Source organism: Telopea speciosissima, chromosome 4 (genome assembly GCF_018873765.1).
Source record: "Telopea speciosissima isolate NSW1024214 ecotype Mountain lineage chromosome 4, Tspe_v1, whole genome shotgun sequence".
Classification (NCBI taxonomy): domain Eukaryota; kingdom Viridiplantae; phylum Streptophyta; class Magnoliopsida; order Proteales; family Proteaceae; genus Telopea; species Telopea speciosissima.
This window is the reverse complement of record NC_057919.1, coordinates 19247041-19268458: the sequence shown is the minus strand read 5'-3', so window position 1 is coordinate 19268458 and position 21418 is coordinate 19247041. Positions and strand designations below refer to the sequence as shown.

Here is a 21418-nt window from a genome sequence, read left to right as displayed (position 1 = left end):
CCATTTTTAAAAGAGAATCAAGGGCAAATTTGTCTGATTAGGATTGATTCATACCAATACAGATCCAATACCATATCGATTTTCAGGTTGATCGATACCCATACCGATACCGTGCACTAAAACCATGATCGGATCAGTTGAATCGATCGAACCACATCAGTAGTGGTCAAATCAACTAATTCATATCGATATCGTTAGAGGCTGAATCCAATTCTTGGCCGACCTCATATCGGCGTAGGTATGTATTAAAGGTTAAAAAGTTTTTAAAAAAAAAAATAATAATAATAAATAAAATTTAAAAAAAAATAGGGGATAAATCCATCCAATACAGGTCGATCCGGATTGGTTTGGAATTGGTATACAGATCTTGATACCGTTACTAACTGCTTGACCCGGTATCATAGATTCTTCTTGGTTGGTCCTTCTGGATGGCATTTGCAATTAGATCCAGGTTTTAGGTTTCATTTTTGGGATCGACTATATAAGTATTGGCCTTAAGGGTGTCAATTGGTCTGGTTCTGTAACGTTTCAGGCCCTAAGGGGTTAGGATCAGAACAAGACCAATAAACTAATCAATTCCAAATCTAAAATCCAAGATCATTAACTAATGCTTGGACCAATTTCAGTTCCTATTATTCCAAGCCAACATTTAAAAAAATAATTTCATAATACATGCTACGTATATTCAATTATATTATAACACTAATTTCAATCACATGAGATATGCAATCTACCATATTTTTTTTCTCAAATCAAGAAACTAGTCTATTATAACTCTTGTTTTATATTCAATTAATAACTAAGAATACCATCGTCCACATTCGAATCTTTGCAAACTAATAAATGAGATAAGAGAACATATGAAATAAGAGGTCACAGTAAATAAAAAATAAAAAAATTTGGTGCATGATACCGGTCAAAATTTAAAATGAAAAAAAAAAAAAATAAAGGATTTGACCTTTGCTTTCATAACCTTAAGTATTAATAATTAAATAATATATTAAGTTATGATGTGGATTGTTTTGGTTCCTAATTAGCCTATGGATTCTGAAACCGTTAGGTAGATTCAGAATTAGACCAATATACTATTATGTGGGTTGGTTCCAATTTTTTTGCGGATGATCGATATCTAATTATGATGTCCAATTGACACCCTTAATTGATTTCAATGTGTACCAGTTTTAGTCGATCCCATATCAACGTAACAGTATAGATCGAAGGTAAAAAATTTTTAAAATATATTTTTTAAGAAAATAAGGAGTAAAACCATCCGATCCCATATCATTTTCTGGGGTGACCAATCCCGGTTCAGATATAGTCAACTTAAAATCATGGGTTAGATTGAAGGAGTCTATTTTCCACCCCCAAAAAATCTATTCTCCTATCTTGGACATTGGGCTTTGGGGGGTGGAAAACTGGAAATAGAACTGAAATAGTAATAATGTCTTCTCCTCTCTTAGGCATTGGTCCAATGGGGGTGGAAATAGAACTGAAATAGTAATAATGTCACTTTCTCGTATCACCTGCCCTATGGGGGTTCGCTTGACCAGAATCCCAGAGAAATGTAAAGAGCCCACGTGACGTGACGTCTCACAGCCCCAAGCGTTGATCTTATTTTTAGGCTTTGGGAATCGACGATGTCGTCACTGACTCACTGCATCTAGTTGTGTGCACCACCAAACCCCAAGTGTGCCGTCTGCGATGGTTAAGTAAGTAACATGGGTTGCGTCACGTACCAGCCGGCCCTTTTGTGTTCTGAATTGAAGAGCACCAAAGAACAAAGAACAAACAACTATACTCTCATATAGTGAGATGAACCATAACAACTACTCATATAGTGAATCTCAACTACAAATTCAACTGTGAGGGGGACCCCAGGACGTCGTAATAGAAGCACTAGAAGGAGGGGGTTCTTAAAGCTCCTTCAACAATTGCATGGAGGAGGACGGCAGAGGGCCCCCGCACATGACGGATGAGTGATGATAGCATGACACGACCAGTCAGGCGGCGATGAAAAATGAGAAAGGTTCACGGTCGAGTCTTTTTCTCAAATTCATAGTCATTCCTATCTTCCGATTGTTTGTTATTCTTTCTTCGTATCAGCTAATCATGACTCATGGCGGCAGTAAGAATTAATAATAGAAGGCGGCCGGGCGATATGCGAGGAGGGGTCTGGGCACAGGGATGGGGGAGGGGAAGTTGGAGGAGACGGTAAAGGTGGTGGTAGGGGAGATGCTTCAGGCAGGGGGTGCCGTAACAATAAGCTGGAGGAGGTGGTTGGAGGTGGCGGGGAATGAGGGGGGTGGGGGTGGTGGCGCTGATTCTGAGGTGCAAGCAATTGGAAGAGGAGGAGGTGGAGACGGAGTAGACAAGTAAATTGGTAGTGGAACCGCCTGCGGTAGCGGAGGAGGAGGCAGAGGTAATTCCGTATTAAAAGAACGGAAGAAACACAACATTAAAAGAAGCAAAAATTAGAATTAACCCCAGATGGATTGGGGATATTGAGAGTTGCAGCAGGACAATGGAAGCAAAAACTCTCTCCCTATCCCACCATCGTCCCCAAACTCATCGTATAGTGTCTCCATCGACGGCCATTCCAGGGTTTCCGTCATCATCTGCAAGCTCGTCTCCTCCACCTAAGCTCCAACACCACAATTAAGGAAAAACATTATGAATAACCACCCTACGAGTAGGAGGAGCAGCTTCGGTAGATAGAGCCGAAGACACCATGGACTTTTCTTCTTGTTCTACTACTTGGCACAGAAAACAGAGAAAGGGAGAAGAAGCGAGCTGTGAAGGTGAAGCTGCCCTCCTGCGAGTACAGGGAATCTTCACGTACACAGAGCGTACGTGAGCTATTCACAACCGTTCAGATGGAATCCATTTTGTGGGAATGTTTCATATGAGCGGCTGTGAATCGTTCACGTACATCTCTAATCAATATTTCTCCTAAAACACCAAGATCTGCCTATTGCCAGTTGGTGAGCTGTGGTGCGCTTCATGCCCATGCTCACCAAGGGGTCTCGTGTTTGAGTCTCTTGGCTGGTACATATCCCCCCTCCCCTATATTCCCCCTCCTCTATAAAAATAAAATATATATAAAAATTCCCAATTCCATATATATATATATTTCTCGTAAAATACAAAAGGGCAAGAGGTTGTTTTCTAGTCGTGTAGCATCCGCACTAGTGTGGGGACCAAAGAAAATATGCACAGAGGCATCAACATATATCAGGTTTCTGATTTGATAGGGGTGCAACGAAAATTTCATATAGCGCCTACACCAGCACGAGGACCAATGTGAGAGCACACAGGGGTATCTACCTGAATGAGATTTTCATCTCGTTGGGGGCTGAACCACACGCCCATTAGCGCGATCTTTTACCATAAAAAATAAAGGATGAGAGATTTGTTGGTCTATCCAACCACCGCGATGCATTTCGGGCATAGAAATAATGAGTCGGATTTTATTGCCCTTGTTATGATCTGAAGATTGTTGAAATAGCTCATGAAAGATTTCTTGAGGATAGTGAATCTAGTGCGAGCATCAAACATATGAATATCATCTTTGAAGAACATGGAGATCCAATGAATATAATACTAGTAGCAACAAAAACCATGAACTTTGAGAACCCATACAATAAAACCTACATTGAGAAATTCTCGAGTTCAAACAAAAGTAATATCTAAACCAACCCAAGAAGAACAAGTGCCACAACCACCACCACTTAGAAGATCTCAAACATATAAGAAATGCTATAAGAGATATAACATATTTCATCTTCAAGAATTAGAATGTGATGTTGACATTGGGAAGGAGCCCTTATGTTTAAGAGAAGCCAAGCAAAGAGTGAATTCTCAAACGGTGGATAGATGCTATGCAAGAAGAAGTGATCTTCATTTTAAAACTAAAAAAATAAAAATTTGAGGCTTGAGATATGGTTGAACTCCAAAGTCAAAGACCAATAAGTTGCAAAAGAGGACAAAAAGAGACTCAAGGAGAAATATAGAGCACTATAAAGCAAGGGTAATTGCTTAATAGCAACCCCCCCCCCCCACACACACACACACACAAAAAAAAAGGAGCTGGTTAAGGTCCAATGACATGTATCGTCCTTGGGAATTGATCTGGACTCGTTTAGAATCTTGAGCCGACCTATGGGACCCAATGATTCCAAATGAGCTCAGATCAGGTCCCAAGGTCGGTACATGTCATTGGACATGATCGGACTTAAAAAGTGAATGCTGGTTGCTAAAGGATTACCAAAAGAAATGAGTGAACAAGTAAGAAATATTCTTTCAATGTTATTATGGCTCTGGTTGCATATTTTGATTTAAAATTACACCAAGAAATTCTTGACAAAACACTTTGAAGGATACAAGAAATATTTTGTGTTTGGCATCGAGATGCAAGGATAGGAGACTTAGATTCTTGGGCTTTTATGTTAATAAACATGCATACAGAAGATACTTGAAAGATTTCAAATGAAGAGTTGTTCTCTAGGTTCAACTCTTATCGTTAAAGGAGATAAATTCAGCAGGTTTCAGTGTTCTAAAAATGAGTTTGAACTTAACAATATGAAGGTACTCTTTATGCTACTATTGTGGGTAAGTTGGTTTATGATCAGACTTGCCCCTGTCCCAAATATCTCTTTTGCTATGGGTATGCTTGGTAGATACCACATCAACCTAGGAATGGAACGTTGGAAGGCTGCCAAGAAACTTATGAAATATTTGTAGGGTACCAAGGACCTTATCCTGCTCACATTCAGGCAGACCAACCACCTTGAGGTGATTGGGTTTTCCGAATTAGATTTCGATGGTAGAAAATCTACTTCAGGCTATATTTTTTTGTTAGCAAGTGGGGCTATTTCACAGAAGAGTGCAAAGCAATCACTGATTGCAGCCTCCACTATGCCAGCTATGATGCCATGTCATAGACTATTTTGTTAAGAAATTTCATTTTAGAACTTCAAGCGGTAGATAGCATCTCAAAACCACTAAAATTTATTATGATAATTCTGCTACGGTTCACTTTCAAAGAACAATAAAACTACAATTAAATCTAAAATTATTAAGATCATGTATATCACTGTTTGGAAGAAACTGGAAAAGCAATATATATATATCCATAGTACACATCAACTAAATTCATCCTCAATATATATCCATAGTGCACATCCATACTAAATTGATGCTAGCAAATCCATCAACTAAATTCATGCTCATCTAATTTTTTTTATTTAAACTTTGCACATAAACTTAATTCAAGTAGAATTCAAGGTTTAGATATCAATACAAGTTCATATATTTTTTTTTTTGGGGGTAGAAATACAAGTTCATCTATCCATACAATTTATTATGACATAAAGACTCGAAAAAAGAAATGGGATTATCTATATTACCACCATCGTTGGGTCCTCTGTTTTGGCAGGTTTAAAGAAACAGCAAATTGGAATTATTTATATGAGTATATATTTGCATAATTTAAAAGTGAGCTTTTTCTTGTTTTCTAAAATCCAATTTGAATCCAAGGAGCTGGGGGAGTCACAAATTTTTATCTAATGTGGTTATCTGGACTAAGTGAGAGGATATTAGAAATTTCTACTATGATCCAATTAACCACACCCACTTACCTTCTTGTGAAATCTCCTTATTGGGCACTAAGGAATATATAGAACATATTCTCCAAATTTAAGAGAGAGCATACTCTGATTGATTAGGAATAGCCTAAAGTTATAAATAAGTGGATTGGTCTCTTCCGTAGACACATTTTATGGTGGAATAAGGAAGAAAATCCAAGTCCAAGAAGTCATTTCGAGATCATCAATTTATGGCTACAAGTACTCAATAATACAATATCTGAAAAAAGCACTACTTGATCATGTTTTTGAATGTCAAATTGATCCTAGAAGTTCAAGTATTCCAAAATCCTGAAACAAATTGAGCATGGCAGTGGGAAGAAAGGCATACAGTTCAGCTTTTCTTCCCCATTGTAGAAGTTGAACTATCAAACACCATGTAATGGTATGGCTAATTTTTTTGTTCTGGGTAATTTAATACAATCCTCTTAACAAAAATCAAGATCGGATTCACATTTTTATTGTTATTCTACAACCCAACACAGATTTTGATTCACAATGACTTGAAGCACCAATAAAAAGGAGCAAGAGGAGAGAAAGAGTGAGCCTGTTCTCATGATCGTAATGTTCCTCCACCACCACCTCGTTCCAACGGGAAGTGAAGGGGCCATATGAGTCACATCCCCTCCTGCTTCCATGCTCATGGCCATCTCATCCCTAGAGAATCTTGGATTTCAAGAACTAGAGGTACAACTCCAGCTGTTCCTTCTCCCTCATCGAAGAAAATGGTCATCATCGATGATGATCAGATGCAAGATGGAGAAAGATAATACAAGAGGTAATTCATCCCTTCCCTTCTTTTTCATTTTGAAATTGACTGACAATGGTTCACTTGACTCAGCACCACTATACTCTCAAATATCAATACCTTAATCCAGTGGACTGCAGAGGAAGACATTCACTAACCTACCATCGTTACCTAGCCAACCAAACAACATTGGAAAGTGCAGGCCCCTTCATCTTTCTTTTACTTCCTTCACCTTTCAGATAACCAAACAGAGCTGCACCAGCAAATGTCCAGGTCACTAACATTGAATCTCGGAGTAATCAGGCATGACCATTGTATTTAGTTGGCAAGGTAACAAACAACAGAAGATACATACTTGATTACCTCAAAAGACAAAAGAGAGTTTAAAAAAGACGTAAGATAAAATCAAATACGAAAAGAAAGTAATTAAAAACGAGGGAAGTATTTCTTAACCTGTATAAAAAAATAATCTTTAATAAGAGATGGGTCAAACTTTCTCAAAGAACACGAGGGACACCAATTCAAGAGTATAAATGAGGGATGAATCTACCATATTCCATAAAGTACCACTCTTTGGCAAGAAAAATCTGCAACCTAATTGTCTGTTAGAGCTCTTTTTCTACTTTCTTGTATCCACCTGTATGGGTAGGATGGACTAATTCTAATCTGGCCAACATCACCAACACTTTGGTCATAATTTATAAATTCCTCAAAATTTGACATAAAATAGACAACGTTATTACTTTTCTAAAACTATTAGTAGTACATAGTGGACAGTAAACAGAGGAAAAACCCAGAGGCTTACTCTTTGTATTTCACTTGTTCTATTTAAATCTCATTCACTGAAAGTCTAGTTATTATTTCTTTGTTTTTTGGTGAAATTAAACAGATTTGATAACAAGGGAATGAACTCCTATACTATCTGCCCCCACAAAGTACAAAGATCCAAGGAGGGGTACCTGGCACTAAAAACGAAGCAGATATGGATCCCAGATTTGCCAGACGATCTGCAACCCTTATTATTTCATTTTAACCTATTGAAATCAAAGAGGAATCAAGACATAGAGGCCTCTAAATACTTGACCTTCTCACAGTAAAATAAATCAACCATAACACCATTAATCTTTAATTTTCTAAAGTAAGGACACTGCAGTCCAAGAAACTTTGTAAACCAATTGCTACATGTGACAGTCGTAGAATAAAAAGCTTGTTCTTAGTTGACTGTAATGAAATACACATCTAAAACTTAAAGCAGTGACTTCTCTTAATTTGTTTTTCAGCATGGAAAAAAGAAGGGGGCAATTTTTAAAGAACAATTAAAGTTCATATAAATATCATCCCTAACAACTTCAATGATGATTAATCTATAAGATGCTTAAATGCCCTCCAGAATGGTAAAACCTAAACAAAATTACGAGTATATGACCCACCATGTTTGTTTGTGGCAACCAGCTATTGACTCCAGTCAGTTCTTTCCAGACCAAGCCACCCCTAATTCTACTTTGCCTAACCCAAAGCTGAACCCACTAAAAGAGTTTCAACAAATCAGCTCATTTGCATCCAACTGCCAATGATAAGTTTCAGAGCAGTAATAAGTATCAGCTTCCATGAACAAAAGCCAAAAGTCCATCAAAAGTTTTGTTGGCAAAGCTTTAAATCACTGCAATCTACTGTAGCAAATTCAAGAGGAGAACAAAGAAATGCAAAGCTAACCTTGAATCGTCAACTTACTACCACAAAAGAAGTAGCTAAGATTAGAGCAAATAAAGATCTTGCAAGCAACATTGAGTACATAAATCTTACAAGACCAGGTAGCTTCCATACCTGTGCGAAGGGAGGAACTTAATATTGATTGAGACAAAAAATTAGGAAAGCTCTTCTTCTTCATCATAATCATTATTCTTTTTTGCTTCTTAAAGATATTTGGATTCTGCCACAATTTGTGTCCTTCAGTCAATGTAGTGAAGAGCCAATAAAGTATGCATATAACTTTTCAAGTATCAAAATGTCAAGGAGGATACCAAGCCCTATCCAGTCAGCTTTCCAGGTTCTGCTTTATTTCAGTTCACAAAGAATACATTGATCACATAAAGCAATCATGCAGGTATAGAATTACAGAGGGTAAAGACTAAAGACAGCCCAGTGAATGAAGCAACATATATATAAAGATACAGAATATGCACGGCAGTTAATATTATGATAGCAATGATGATTGGTGCTGTTAGCCGAGACGCCCCATTGACAAAATCTAGGGTTACAAAATGTCAAATGTACAGATCCAGTCAAGTTTACCAAAAAATCCAGATCAGATCAAATAACCTAATGGGAAGACACACACTGCAGTTGGTCATAGTTGAAATGTTGGAGGTTCCTCAAGAGACCAGAAGCTTCTCGATGGCAGCCACATAATTCTCCTTGTGCAAAGTTCCAACCAAAGAGAGTCGTTTTTCTCCATTCTTAAACAGCAAAACTACCGGAACAGAATCAATACCATAGTTATCAGCAATCTCCAGGTCCTGATCTGTATTAAGTATAAAGCATTTGAGACTCCCAGCATACTCGCTTGCAATCTCTTCAATCACCCTATGGACCATCCTGCAGGGCCCACACCAAGGAGCAAAGAACTCAACGAGGATGGGAGTGTCACTGTTGAGAATGAACTCATCCCAAGAGTCTCCAGTAACCATTGGTGCTGCACAATGACATACGCATCAGTTAAGTGGCCCATCTAAGATTCATCTCCCCATGCATGCCCAATAATTAACATCCAAAGCCATGGTTCACCACATTAGTTTGAGTTTCGAGAGGCACAATAAATCAACTATAGACACCTCTCAATCTCAATTTCTTCTCATTAGCATAAATTAACTGCAAACTTTAATTGGGTTGACATTGTCCCATTTTTCCTATTGCAATTTCAACTTCCTCCTATTCATTACTTCAACCACTTCCTTTTCAATTTGACAGGCAAAATAGTCCAAGAGAAAGTTTTAGAACTCAGAAAACATGCAATCCTCCCAGAAATAGTGACTGTTATTATTATAGGTCCGAAAATAGTGAAGTTTCAATTTTTACGACTAGTAGCAGTATCTTTTAGATCAACAAATAATCGTAGCCTCCTAAACTTCTTAAAGTATTTAAAGAAGAAAAACCTTATTCTTCAGGCATCTTTCTGTAATTTTCTTACACCTGCTTTATGTTACATGCATGGCCCCTCAAGCATCCACGGTTATGGGAGCGGGAATAGTTTGTTCAAGAGATGTAAGAGATGGGTTAGTGGGGTTGTTACTATAAGTAAGAGTTGGTAGTTAGAACGGAATTATTATTAGTGTGTAGTTACTATCCATTAGTGGGGCAATGATTAGGTGTTATTATCAGTTACGAGAACTTCTCATATGTATGGGATACGTGGCTGTGGAGTTGTTGGTTTCTAAAACCCCTATTTATTGGGAGAAAATGAAAGGGGGATAGACTTTGAATTTTTGGGCTCCTACAATTTCTCTATGGAGAAAAGAGGAACGGCGACCTCCAAATTACACCAAGACGTCAAGCTTCGTCTGTAAAGCCACAATTTATTCTATTTTATCTTTTTAATTTATTAAGTATCTATTCTTATTTCCTTCTTATCTTTTTCCCCTATATTATCTCTTCTCTTTGGCATGTACCTATCAATTGGTATCAAAGCCTAGGGATGGCCCTACCGCCGAATTCTTGCATTCATCGTATGTTCCATATGTCATTGCTGAAACAGAAAATTGGTGATTAGGCCATTCAAGGAGATCTCCTAGAAGTCCAAGAAGATGAAGGAACGGTGCATAACCAAAACTTACGAGGGAAGGATTGTTACGTGCACGGCCCCTTAAGCATGCACGATTATGGGAGCGGGAATAGTTCGTCCAAGAGATGTAAGAGACGGGTTAGTGGGTTGTTACTATAAGTAAGAGTTAGTAGTTAGTATGGAGTTATTATTAGTGTGTAGTTACTATCCATTAGTGGGGTAGTGATTAAGTGTTATTATTAGTTAGCATAACTTCTCATTTGTATGGGATACGTGGGCTGTGGAGTTGTTGGTTTGTAAAACCCCTATTTATTGGGAGAAAATGAAAGGGGAACAGACTTCGAATTCTTGAGCTCCTACAATTTCTCAATGGAGAAAAGAGGATCGGCGATCCCCAAATTACGCCAAGACGTCAGGCTTCGTTTGTAAAGCAACAATTTATTCTATTTTATCTTTTTTAATTTCTTAATTATCTGTTCTTATGTCCTCCTTATCTTTTCCCCCTATTTAATCTCTTCTCCTTGGCATGTACCTATCATTTTATGCTTCCATCCCTAATCACTTAAGATTGCCCCTTGGGTGCCCACCTAGTGGCCTACAGGCCCTTCATAGGATGAGTTAAGAAAAACAAATAAGATAAAACGCAATCGAAAAAGGGGGGAAATTAAAAGAAGGAATGGGAACCCAAATCCAAATCCAAACCTAGATCATTTCTTGCAGCATGTGAATTCAAGAAATAATAGAAGCAATTATTGGGTTGAGCAACTTGGGAAAAAGATTCTGCAAGTATCAGATGATATTATGCAATCTTCTATTTTTATTTTTTTTTGTGTTCCCCATTGATCAAATTTAATTTGTACAGGCGCCAGTTTCATTCCATCTTCAAAAACAAAAACAAAAACAAAAAAAGTTCCATTCCATAAAGAGGAATAGAGCAACCTTCACAAATTGCTTCCTATTCAATAAAGAGGAATAGAGCAACCTTCACAAATCAATCGAAAATCCAAAAAAGTAAATATTATCAGCAAGAATAAACCAATTGAAGAACGCTCAAGACCGTATTAAATTTTCTATGCAACCAACATTTAAATCAACAATCAACTACAAAAAAAAAAAGAAAGGCAAATAAGAAGAAAGATTTCTATTTAAAAGCTTACCATCGTAATAGCGAGTGGCCTGGATGGAACGAGTGAAATCCTTATGATCAGACGATGAAGAATTAAGAATTTGAACCCTAATTCCACTTTGTGCCTTCCAATGCACAGTTGCCGTGAAATCCAGATGGGTTCGGTGCCATTGGAAGGGCAACGAGGAGCATGCGTGCTTTGCCATGAAGCGAGAACATGATAGCGAGCGCGGACTACAAGAGACTACCGCCATTACTGTAGAAAACGAAGAGGGAAATCCAATACGTGGGGAGCGAAAGTTCAATTTAAGCGAAGACGAAGTTTGAGTCTCCCTTGGTTGGAACAGTATAATAAACAAAGCTGCAAACGCCTTCGATTTTTTGGTAAGTCAGATTACTAAAACACCCCTAGTTATATTTGGAATTCAAGGTATCAACAGGTGATATTTTAAAGAACTATTTGGGTTGGTGTTGGTTTTTCATCGACTTTTCCCGTTCGTTGGCGATGTCGGGGACGACCGTCCATCTCTGATGGCTTGTCCGTAAACAGTTAAAAATAAAAAATAAAAAAAGAAGCTCCAAAATATTTCAACCAAAAGAAAAAAGGAATGGAAAGAGAAATTGGATTTCTTGCTTGCACGCATGTACGGTACAGCTGATTTTCAAATGAAACACGTTCCTTATTTCTTCCACGTGTAACAGTTTGCACCTGATTTTCAAATGAACACGTTACTGTGATAGCCTACCTACCTTGCCCATAGAATGGTCTTTCCTTAAAAGATGTCCTAACGAAATTGGAGTTTGATAACACTTAGGGATGTAAATGGATCAGATATGGATATTTCTATTGGTCAAATATGGAGACCTCTAAATGGATTCGGATGAAGATTGAATTTGGATTTTTGATCATCCATTTACATTTTGATCTTGTGTAATTCAGACATTCTTCTCCCTAGTCGATACAATTCATATCACTTAGATCATGATTCTCTTTTCCTTGTATTCTAGAACTTATTGAATCTTCAAAAACCCTCAAGATGATTATTTACTTAATTTTTTATTATCAGGTACTCGGATTTTTTTGATGGATTTTTATTGAAGTATTTAGATTTTTTTTCAGATATCTCTAAACGAATACGGATGTCCCTAACCAGTTACAGATGCGAATCGGATTCGGATTTTCGATTATCCATTTACATCCCTAATAACATTTGGATTAAATGCATCATGCAGTGTGTAACCATTGTTGAGTTTCTTTCTCTTTCTCCTCTTTAAGTGTTGAATTTCATATTAAGTTTAGGTTGCATCGAAGGTTAGAAACAGAATGTGTAATCGGACTTTAGTTGTCCCTAAACATAATGTATTTTTACTTGGACTAAAGGGTATACAAAGTAATTTCACATTTCTATGTAAACTTTTTTTCCCTTATTTTTGGGGGAAATTTTCATGTGCCTCCCCTAAGGTATCAAATAATTACAAAAACACCCTTCAATATTGGAAAATTCTGCATACCCTAACACATGCCCTCGTTCCGTTAGTTTAGGACTAACAGTGTTAAAATCAAAGGATAAATGGACAAAAATACCCTTGTAAAAAAAAAAAACAAAGACAAAAACAAAAACCTACAAACTCATCTTCTCCAAATCGTTTAGAATTTGAAAAAAGGGAAGATGAATTGCACGTATCCTTCCTAGAATTCTATATGGAAAAGAAAGTTCTTATAGTTACCTTTCATAACCCAGAACAGGTTGAAATACGATCCATGAATAACAAATTAAGTCCTAAGGAGCACAATATTAAACGATCTAACAAAAACCATGTGATATGAAGTTGTCTTATTTGGCTGGTTAGGTAACTCCAACTCCAACCAGTGATCGTCTGAGAAACAATGAAGAAAGTTGCCATTATTTTACTTCTCCGTCATCCTATGCACACTGTCGACTCATTTCCTGTATTCCCAATCCCCAACCCAATTCAATGGTGGATTGTCTGTCTCTGATTTTACCCATTCTAATATGAACGATCCACACACACAGACAAAGAACTAAGTTGTGTAGTGATGTTCGACTGTTCGTAACCCAAAAATTATGGATTTTTATTGGGCTTCTTAGGGAAGAAAACAATTAAACAGAGACAACAAATACGAACTTTGAAAGTGAAATCGACTAGAAAAAAAACAGAGGACGAAAGACAGAGAGAGGTATGCAAACCGAATCCCGTGCAGTGGACGGTGCGTTCTGACCAAGAACGGGTTTTGGACCAGTTCCAGCCCTCACTCCGTTATTGTACAATCAACTTCTTCTCCATATCGAATTCTAGGAAGGATATCTGCAACTCATCTTTCTTTTTTATTCAAACCCTAAACGATTTCGGGAAAAATGAGTTGTAAGTGTTTTTTTTTTTTTTTTTTTTTTTTTTTGCAAGGACATTTTTTTATTTTACCCCCTTGATTTTAACATTATTATTCTTAAACTAACGGAATGGGGGCATGTGTTAACTTTTAAGAACCTTTGGGGATATATGCAGAAATTTTCAAAACTGAGGGGTGTTTTTATAATTACATTATACCTCAGGCGAGATATGTGAAAATTTCTCCTTTTATTTTTTTCATTTTTCTTCTTCCCCGATTCCATCACTCTGGCGCAATCATGGGAGTGATGATCCTCTCTCCAACAGTTTTCCTAGTAACTACTCTCTCTTCTCTTCGATAGGGAACGGATCAATTCCCATGAAGATCGGTTTCTTCAGTTGACAAGTGCTGAACGGTAGTATTGGTTGTATTGCTACTGATGATTCAGTTATGTGGGAAGGGTGCAGATGGCTTCAATTTGTATGTTGTATGCATCCTAGACAAGAATCATCTACTCACATCCTGGCTATTGGGGCCACGGCTTCAAAGGTGTAGGATTTTTTCGAGCATTTGCTTGATATTCAAGTTCTTCATACTTAAGAGGTGAGAACTAGAATTTTCTTCTAGTAGTCCATGGGGTCCTTCAATAATGTAATTAAATTTATCATTGGGATCATTCCTTCTTTCATCACATGGGATCTTTGGAATTGAAGAAATGAATAATAAAAGGCATGACAATGGTGCCCGCTCGACAGCCATGATAATTGGGAAGATTATGCGTTGAATCCAAGAAGTCCTTCTCCCCTCTCCGCTTGAAAGATGATTTGGTCTTACAATTCTTTAACTAAGGCTACCACCATGAAAGATGATTTGGTCTTACAAATTCTCAAGGTTAACCTTGCCTTGTGCAAGTATACTGGTCCTCGTCCGGTCTTTTGGTGTCCTCCTTTCAATGGGGTTAAAATTAATGTTGATGGGGCTAATAAAGGAAACTCGGGTTTGAGTGGAGGTGGTGGCATTATCCGTGATCAAAACCGTAATTCTCCAATGGCTTTTTGCTAATTTTGATGGAGTTTGTTCCAATTCGGAAGCAGAGTTGAGGGCTCTCTTGGATGGTCTTCGAATATGTGCTAACAAGGCTACATGGTTTGCCATGTTAATACGTATTCCAAAACAATTGTTCGGTTTATCTCTTCACGAGTGTGCCTATTATGGAACTGCTGGTATTGGTTCCATGAGGCTATTCAGTTGATCAATAACCTGCATGCACACGTGTCTTTTTCATATAGAGAGAGGAACCGAGCTACTGATTTCTTGGCTAACATGGCCTGCACGGCAAAGCGTGGTATGGTTTTCCGACTGCAGAGGGAACTGCTTGTTGATCTTTCCCACATCCTCAAAGAAGATAAGGTGGGTTTACCAATGTTTCGATTTTAGTTGTTTTCTTGTTGGGGTTTGGGGTTTTGATTTGTTGGAAAGGCTTGACGGGTGAGAGTCTCCGATTGTTTCCTTGGGTAGGGGTAAGGCGGGCAATGTCCCCCCCCCCTTGTATCTTGATTATATTGTTTTTTTTTTTGTATTCATAAAATTTTATGGGCTTTCCCGGGTCCCAGATAATATTCGGTTTTAAAAAAAAAAAAAAAAAAAAAAAAAATCCTCTCTTCTCTTCCTCCAATCTTCAGCTAAAGGAGCTCGTCGAACTTTGCAAACCCTTCGGCAAGATCGTCAATATCGTCAATATCAAATATAATGTTGATTGTTGGAAGAAGAAGGGGAAGGGGGCTTGTCTTTTTAAAGATAAAAGAAAATCTCTATTTCACCCCTTATATTTGGGTCATATGAGCACATGCTCATTAAAGAGCAAAAAAATGAAGGAAAAACATATTTTGGCCATAATCCATTTCAAATATTTTAATTAGAAACAAGTTTCAAAAGTGACACCAAACACATGAAAAAATGAAAATGAAAAGTGATACCAAAGAGGCCCTAAATATCCTTGCTCCTTCATTATCATTTCTCTCTCTATTTTTTAAAAAAAATTCATGTTCTTTCTAGGTTCAGTGATTCAACAACATTGACTGATAAAGTGTATATTAAACTCCTTACAAAGTGAGTTAAATCATCTTTCTTTATCTTTGCTTATCTTTTTAAGGGAAATTTACACATACCAACCCTGAGGTTTGACGAAAGGATATTTTCACCCCCCAGTTTTGGAAAGTTCTGCGTACCCCCCTGAGGTTTGCAAACGGTAACAAATAAGTCCATTCCGTCAGTTCATGACTAACTCTGTTAAAAATTAGACTTTAATTGACGGAATTGCCCTTCTAAGAAGAACCCAAAAAAAAAAACCTGCAACTCATCTTCCCCAAAATCGATTGGGGAAGATGAGTTGCAACCATCCCAACGCCCCCACTGATTCATCAATTATCCTTACACGAACTCCAAAAAAACAAATTTAGGGTTTCAAACTGGGAAAAAATCCCAAATCAAAACCCTTTTGTGCACCTGAGATACTCCAGGCGAGAGAAATATTATCACTTTTGATTACAGAACCGGACGACGATGTATCAGAATCGAAGAAGAAGAAGAGGAGGGGACGATCCTACTTGAATGACTTCTCAGATTCTTCTTCTCACCTCCACTTCATGGGTTATTTTTCCCCTGTCTAATCCAGATCTCGTGGGTTTAAAAGTTTCAGTTTTGATTTTTGTGTGTTTAGTTCATGAAGTGGAATATGCATTTGGGGCAGACCTAAAGTGATTACCGCTGATTTCAATTTCAGAAATCTGTAGTCCAAAGACCACTTGATTTCTAGAGCTGTGGTGTTTTGGATCGTTCCAACAGACCTAGGCGACACCAAATCAGTAGATTTCAAGTCGTTTGAGACAGTTCTAGAGGCTGCAATTGATTTCCCTCATCTTCCCCAAACTTTTAGGGTTTGACAAAGGGGAAGATGAGTTGGGCTTTCTTCTTGGGAATCATGAGGAGCATATCCTAGACTGCAATTCGATTTCCCCTCATCTTCCCCAAACTTTTAGGGTTTGACAAAGGGGAAGATGAGTTGGGCTTTCTTCTTGGGAATCATGAGGAGCATATCCTAGAATTTTCAACAGAAAACAGATTATTTCAGAGCACTGAGGAATGGTTCTCAAAATTTGTCAAATACAAGTGCCTTTGTGCTCACACTCCGATGGAGAATGAGCAGATTCTTCAAACTTATGATGATTATGTGAGACAACCTTCCAGAGAGGAAACTGGCACAGTGCGGAAATGTTCTACAGTGCTCTAATTCCCCTTCAAAATATCATAAAAGGTAGAGGGTCGTTTCCTAAAATCTGTAGATAGCTCCTGAAAATGGAAGGACATGCTGTATCTTAAAAGTGTGCTCTTCAATTGCAAGAAAGAAGTGATGGAACATCCAATTGCAGAAGAGACGAAGAACTGGAGAATGAGACCTAAATTAATTGATTATTGAACGACATATGGGTTTTTGCTCTTTCTTTGATTGAGCCCATCTAAGACTCTGGAATCTAAATTCTGGATTGAATCGACCATACCTATTGTTTGTTTCTTTCTCCTGCCGTTTTCCAATTTCGTTTTATTTTTTACTTCAATGGAGTTCTTGTGTATCGAATGACCTTGATTTGGGATTTTTTCCCAGTTTGCCTAGGGTTTTCCAGTTTAAAACTCATTCATTTTATTTCTCTTAATCATAATTACAGAAACAAAAGAAAAACCCTTATTGTTTTGAAACCTGCAACTCATATTCCCCAATTTAATTGGGGAAGATGAGTTGCAGGTTTTTTTTTCTTTTTTTCCTTTGTAAGGGTAATTTTGTCCATTCACCTCTTTTTTTTGGGGGTTCTTCTCAGAGAAGGGCAATTCCGTCAATTCAAGTCTAATTTTTAACAGTGTTAGTCATGAACTGATGGAATGGGCTTATTTGTTACCATTTGCAAATCTCAAGGGGGTACGCAGAATTTTCCAAAACTGGGGGTGAAATATCCTTTCGTCAAACCTCAGTGATGGTAGGTGTAAATTTCCCTCTTTTTAATTATTACCTTCTTTGCAACTAAACTTTTTTTGGTGCCATAAACTTGAAAAAAATTGTATTCACAATAATGATTGATCTCTTAATTTCCATTTATTATTACCACTTGAGACGTGTGTTTTGCTTTTGATGGATTAGATAGGTTATCTTTGATAGCAACATTAATTACATCATTAATTGTGTGCCTTTCTATATTGAGTACAACACTCATCTGTTCATTTAATTTAGGCATCTAGTCACTGTGATACTTATATTAGTATATTGGTCTTTTGTGCATGATTTATACTTAATGTGCATTAGATATATGTTGCTAATCTTTTATGGGTTGTGAGACCAATTTATTGTACCCCATGTCTATCATGTGTGTATTAATTGCTTCTTCTCTTCCACTGATTAACAACAATTTTATCACCTAATTGCAGAGAAGTTGAAGCTAGCACACATTAATAGTATAAGAAAATCTTCCAAGATCATCCATACATCAAATGTCATGTTGCGTGAAGAAGGTGCCCCCATTCCTTTTCTCCAACCATTTCTCATCAACAAATAGTGGGAGTCGAATATCAAAACCTGCTTCAGCTTCAACTTCAACCTCAGATGGTTGCATATTCATGACGAAACTAACCCTGACACAAAGAATTAAGGAATTTACATCCGATTTCTATCCAACCTCAATTTAAGAGGTCATTCTGAGATCAAACCTCAATTTTCAAATTGAAATTCTCTAAAACTACAAAATAAACTGACATTCCATGAAACTAAAATTCTTAGGGCAAAACCATGCAAGGAAACAAGGAAGAAGATATTTTCTTGAAGAAGTTGCAGAGTTACATATATATATATATGTAAACCATACTAGTTGTAAAGAAAGGAATCTTAATAGTCTAACAGGTTCCAACGTGACTAAATTAGTTTGGTGGAGCCAGCTTGTGGTTCAGACCACTCCCCTCTTGTGATTGAATTGCACCCTCCCCCTCCCTCTGGTAAAAGGTTGTTCCGTTTTGAAGACAGGTGGAGGGCTTTGCCTGGCTGTGAGAAGGAAGTTATTAGTGGGTGGAATGAAACTTGGCAAGGCTCTGACATGTTCCAAGTGTCAAGGAAGATCTAAGAGGTTCGATCCTGGCTTGCAAAGTGGAAGAAGCTCCATGCTTTCTGAAGTGGATCTAGAGGTGGATAAGCAAATGAGTGTTATCAGAAATATCCAAGCTATGCCTTGGCATCCGCATTTTACTGGATTGGAATCAGAAGCTCAACAAGACCTACAGTTCCTCTTGAATCAACAGGAATCTTTGTGGAAACAGAAATCTCGGATCCTTTGGCTGAATGAGGGGGACAGAAACACCAATATTTTCCACTCATCTACCCTTCAGAGGAGAAGCAGGAACAAAATCAATAGGTTATTGTCACAGCGAGGGGAATGGCTTGAGAAGGAAGGTGACATTGATAGAGAGATTTTTTCCTTCTTCAACCATCTCTTCTCTTCTGATGGTTCTCAAAGCCTAGAGAGAGCTCTCCAATTTATTGGTCCTAGTTTCACTGATGATAGGAACACTGCTCTGTGTTTGCCCATCTCTGATGAAGAAGTCAAAGCGGCTGTTTTCAGTATGAAGTCCCTGAAGGCCCCTGGTCCAGATGGTCTTCCCCCTGTGTTCTTTCAGGCTTATTGGTCGACAGTTGGTCCGAAAGTTTGTAAGGCTATGAGATCCTTCTTCAACTCGGGCTACCTCCTCAAGGAGGTGAATAGGACTCATATCCTTCTCATCCCGAAAGTTAAGGAAGCAGAGAGAGTTGACCAGTTTCGCCCTATCAGCCTTTGCAACGTGGTGTATCGTATTTTTGCTAAAGTCCTGGCCAAAAAACTAAACAGATGCCTTGATGTGATTGTGGCCCCAGAGTAAACGGCTTTCGTTGAAGGGAGGAGTATTTCTGAAAATGTCCTGATTGCGCACGAGGCTTTTCATCATATCAGGCAGGTTAAGAGGGGAAGAAATTATGTGGCAGCAGTGAAGCTAGATATGCGTAAATCTTATGACAGAATTGAGTGGTCCTTCTTGTCTAGGATTCTGTAGAAGATGGGTTTGTGTTAGAAGTGGGTCCAGCTTATCCACCAGTGTGTGAGTATTGTGTCTTACTCCTTCCTCCTTAATGGTGTCCAAAAGGAAGCCATCTTACCGTCCCGTGGTATAAGGCAAGGAGATCCTCTCTCCCCTAGCTTGTTTGTCCTTTGCACTGAGTGCCTCACATCCTTGATTGCGGGTGTGGCTGATAATGGTAACCTGAGTGGGTTGAGGATCAAGCCTACCAGTCCCCAGCTCACGCACTCATTCTTTGCCAATGACTGTCTTATCTTCCTCCAGGCAAACCATAGCTCTCTCAGAAGCCTTCGAGTTGCTCTTTCTCTCTACTGTGAAGCTTCTAGACAAGCTGTGAATGGTCAGAAGTCATCCGCTTCCTTTAGTCTGGACACTCCCCAAAGGCTGAGACATATTTTTACTAAAATTATCAATGTGGAAGGTCTAATTAGCCCTGGAATCTACCTTGGTCTTCCATCAGAGATTGGTAGGAACAAGAAGGCAGCGTTTCAAATTCTCAAGGATAGAACCATTGCCAAAATTGCTGGATGGAAGGAGCAGTTGCTTTCCCAAGCGGGGAGAGAGGTTCTTATTAAGGCAGTGGTGACAGCTTCTCCCTCCTATCATATGTCCCACTTCAAAATCCCCCAAGGTCTCCTGGATGACATCAGTAAAGCAAGCTGCAGTTTCTATTGGGGCCAGAAAAGAGAGGAGAGAAAGATTCATTGGGTTGGTAAGGATTGTATTCAACTTCCAAAGCCTGATGGAGGTCTTGGCTTTAAAGATTTGTTTATCCAGAACCAAGCTCTCTTGGCGAAGCTGGGGTGGCAGCTGATATCAAATGAAGAATCCCTGTGGGCGAGATTGTTGAAGAGTATTTACTACCCATCGTCCTCCTTCTTCTTGGTCCAAACGGGGAGTAGGCCCTCTTGGGCTTGGAGGAGTATATTGCTTGGTAAGCAGCTGTTAGACCAAGGGTTGATATGGATTGTCAGAGATGGTCTCTCTATCCATATTTGGGATGACCCATGGATTCCATCGATTGAAGGTTTTCAGCTTCACCTCCCTAGATCTCCAGATTGTCCCTTTTAGTGTGTTTCTGACCTCATTGATTCCCAAGGCAAATGGGATGTTGGGAAGCTGCAATCCTTCTTCTTGCCCTTCGAAGTTGCTTGTATCTTGCAGATCCCTATTAGCTCTAAAGGATCCAGTGACAAGTTGTGTTGGGGCCCGGCTCCAAATGGCATTTTCTCGGTGAAGTCGGCGTATAGGTTGGGTTCTCAACAGAGGAGCTACTTCTCAAAGTTTGTAAAGAAGGTCAACCTTACTTCAAAAGAGGTTTGGAATAGTATTTGGAACTCCCTTGCCCCCCCCCCCCCCTAAAGTTAAGACATTTCTGTGGAAAGCTTGCCTTGGTGCAATTGGAGTGTTACAGAACTTAAAGCAACGTTAGATTATTGCCTCAGATGTTTGTGGTGGTTGCGGTGCTGAAGCTGAATCAACTGAGCATGCCCTCTTCTATTGCTCGGTGGCAAAGCAGGCATGGTTTGCATCGACGGTGGCATTGAGAGTGGATGCCTTTCCCAACCTTTCCCTTTCGGAGTGGATTCTGAAGTGGAGTAGCCCCTCTGGAGCTCTAAAGAAAGATTGA

The 21418-nt window shown here is 38.6% G+C and overlaps 2 protein-coding genes across 2 annotated transcripts; one reads left to right on the top strand and one right to left on the bottom strand.

Moving 5' to 3' along the window:
- Positions 1-8607: 8607 nt before the first annotated feature.
- LOC122657559 (thioredoxin M3, chloroplastic-like) lies at positions 8608-11626 on the bottom strand. Its single transcript, XM_043852296.1, has 2 exons — positions 11326-11626; positions 8608-9082 (listed from the first exon to the last, which is right to left on the bottom strand). The coding sequence occupies exons 1-2, from the start codon at positions 11546-11548 to the stop codon at positions 8763-8765; spliced, it is 543 nt and encodes a 180-aa protein (XP_043708231.1). The 5' UTR covers positions 11549-11626; the 3' UTR covers positions 8608-8762.
- Positions 11627-18753: 7127 nt separating this feature from the next.
- On the top strand, positions 18754-21418 carry LOC122659048. Its single transcript, XM_043854205.1, has 4 exons — positions 18754-19431; positions 19855-20767; positions 20888-21115; positions 21234-21418. The coding sequence occupies exons 1-4, from the start codon at positions 18754-18756 to the stop codon at positions 21416-21418; spliced, it is 2004 nt and encodes a 667-aa protein (XP_043710140.1).

Coding starts and splice junctions, on each gene's coding strand:
- LOC122657559 (XM_043852296.1), bottom strand. CDS start 11,548: ATGGCGGTAGTCTCTTGTAGTCCGCGCTCGCTATCATGTTCTCGCTTC. Junction 9,083..11,325: donor GGCCACTCGCTATTACGATG/GTAAGCTTTTAA, acceptor GTCATTGTGCAG/CACCAATGGTTACTGGAGAC.
- LOC122659048 (XM_043854205.1), top strand. CDS start 18,754: ATGAAACTTGGCAAGGCTCTGACATGTTCCAAGTGTCAAGGAAGATCT. Junction 19,432..19,854: donor CGGGCTACCTCCTCAAGGAG/GTGAATAGGACT, acceptor GGTGTCCAAAAG/GAAGCCATCTTACCGTCCCG. Junction 21,116..21,233: donor TTCAAAAGAGGTTTGGAATA/GTATTTGGAACT, acceptor TTATTGCCTCAG/ATGTTTGTGGTGGTTGCGGT.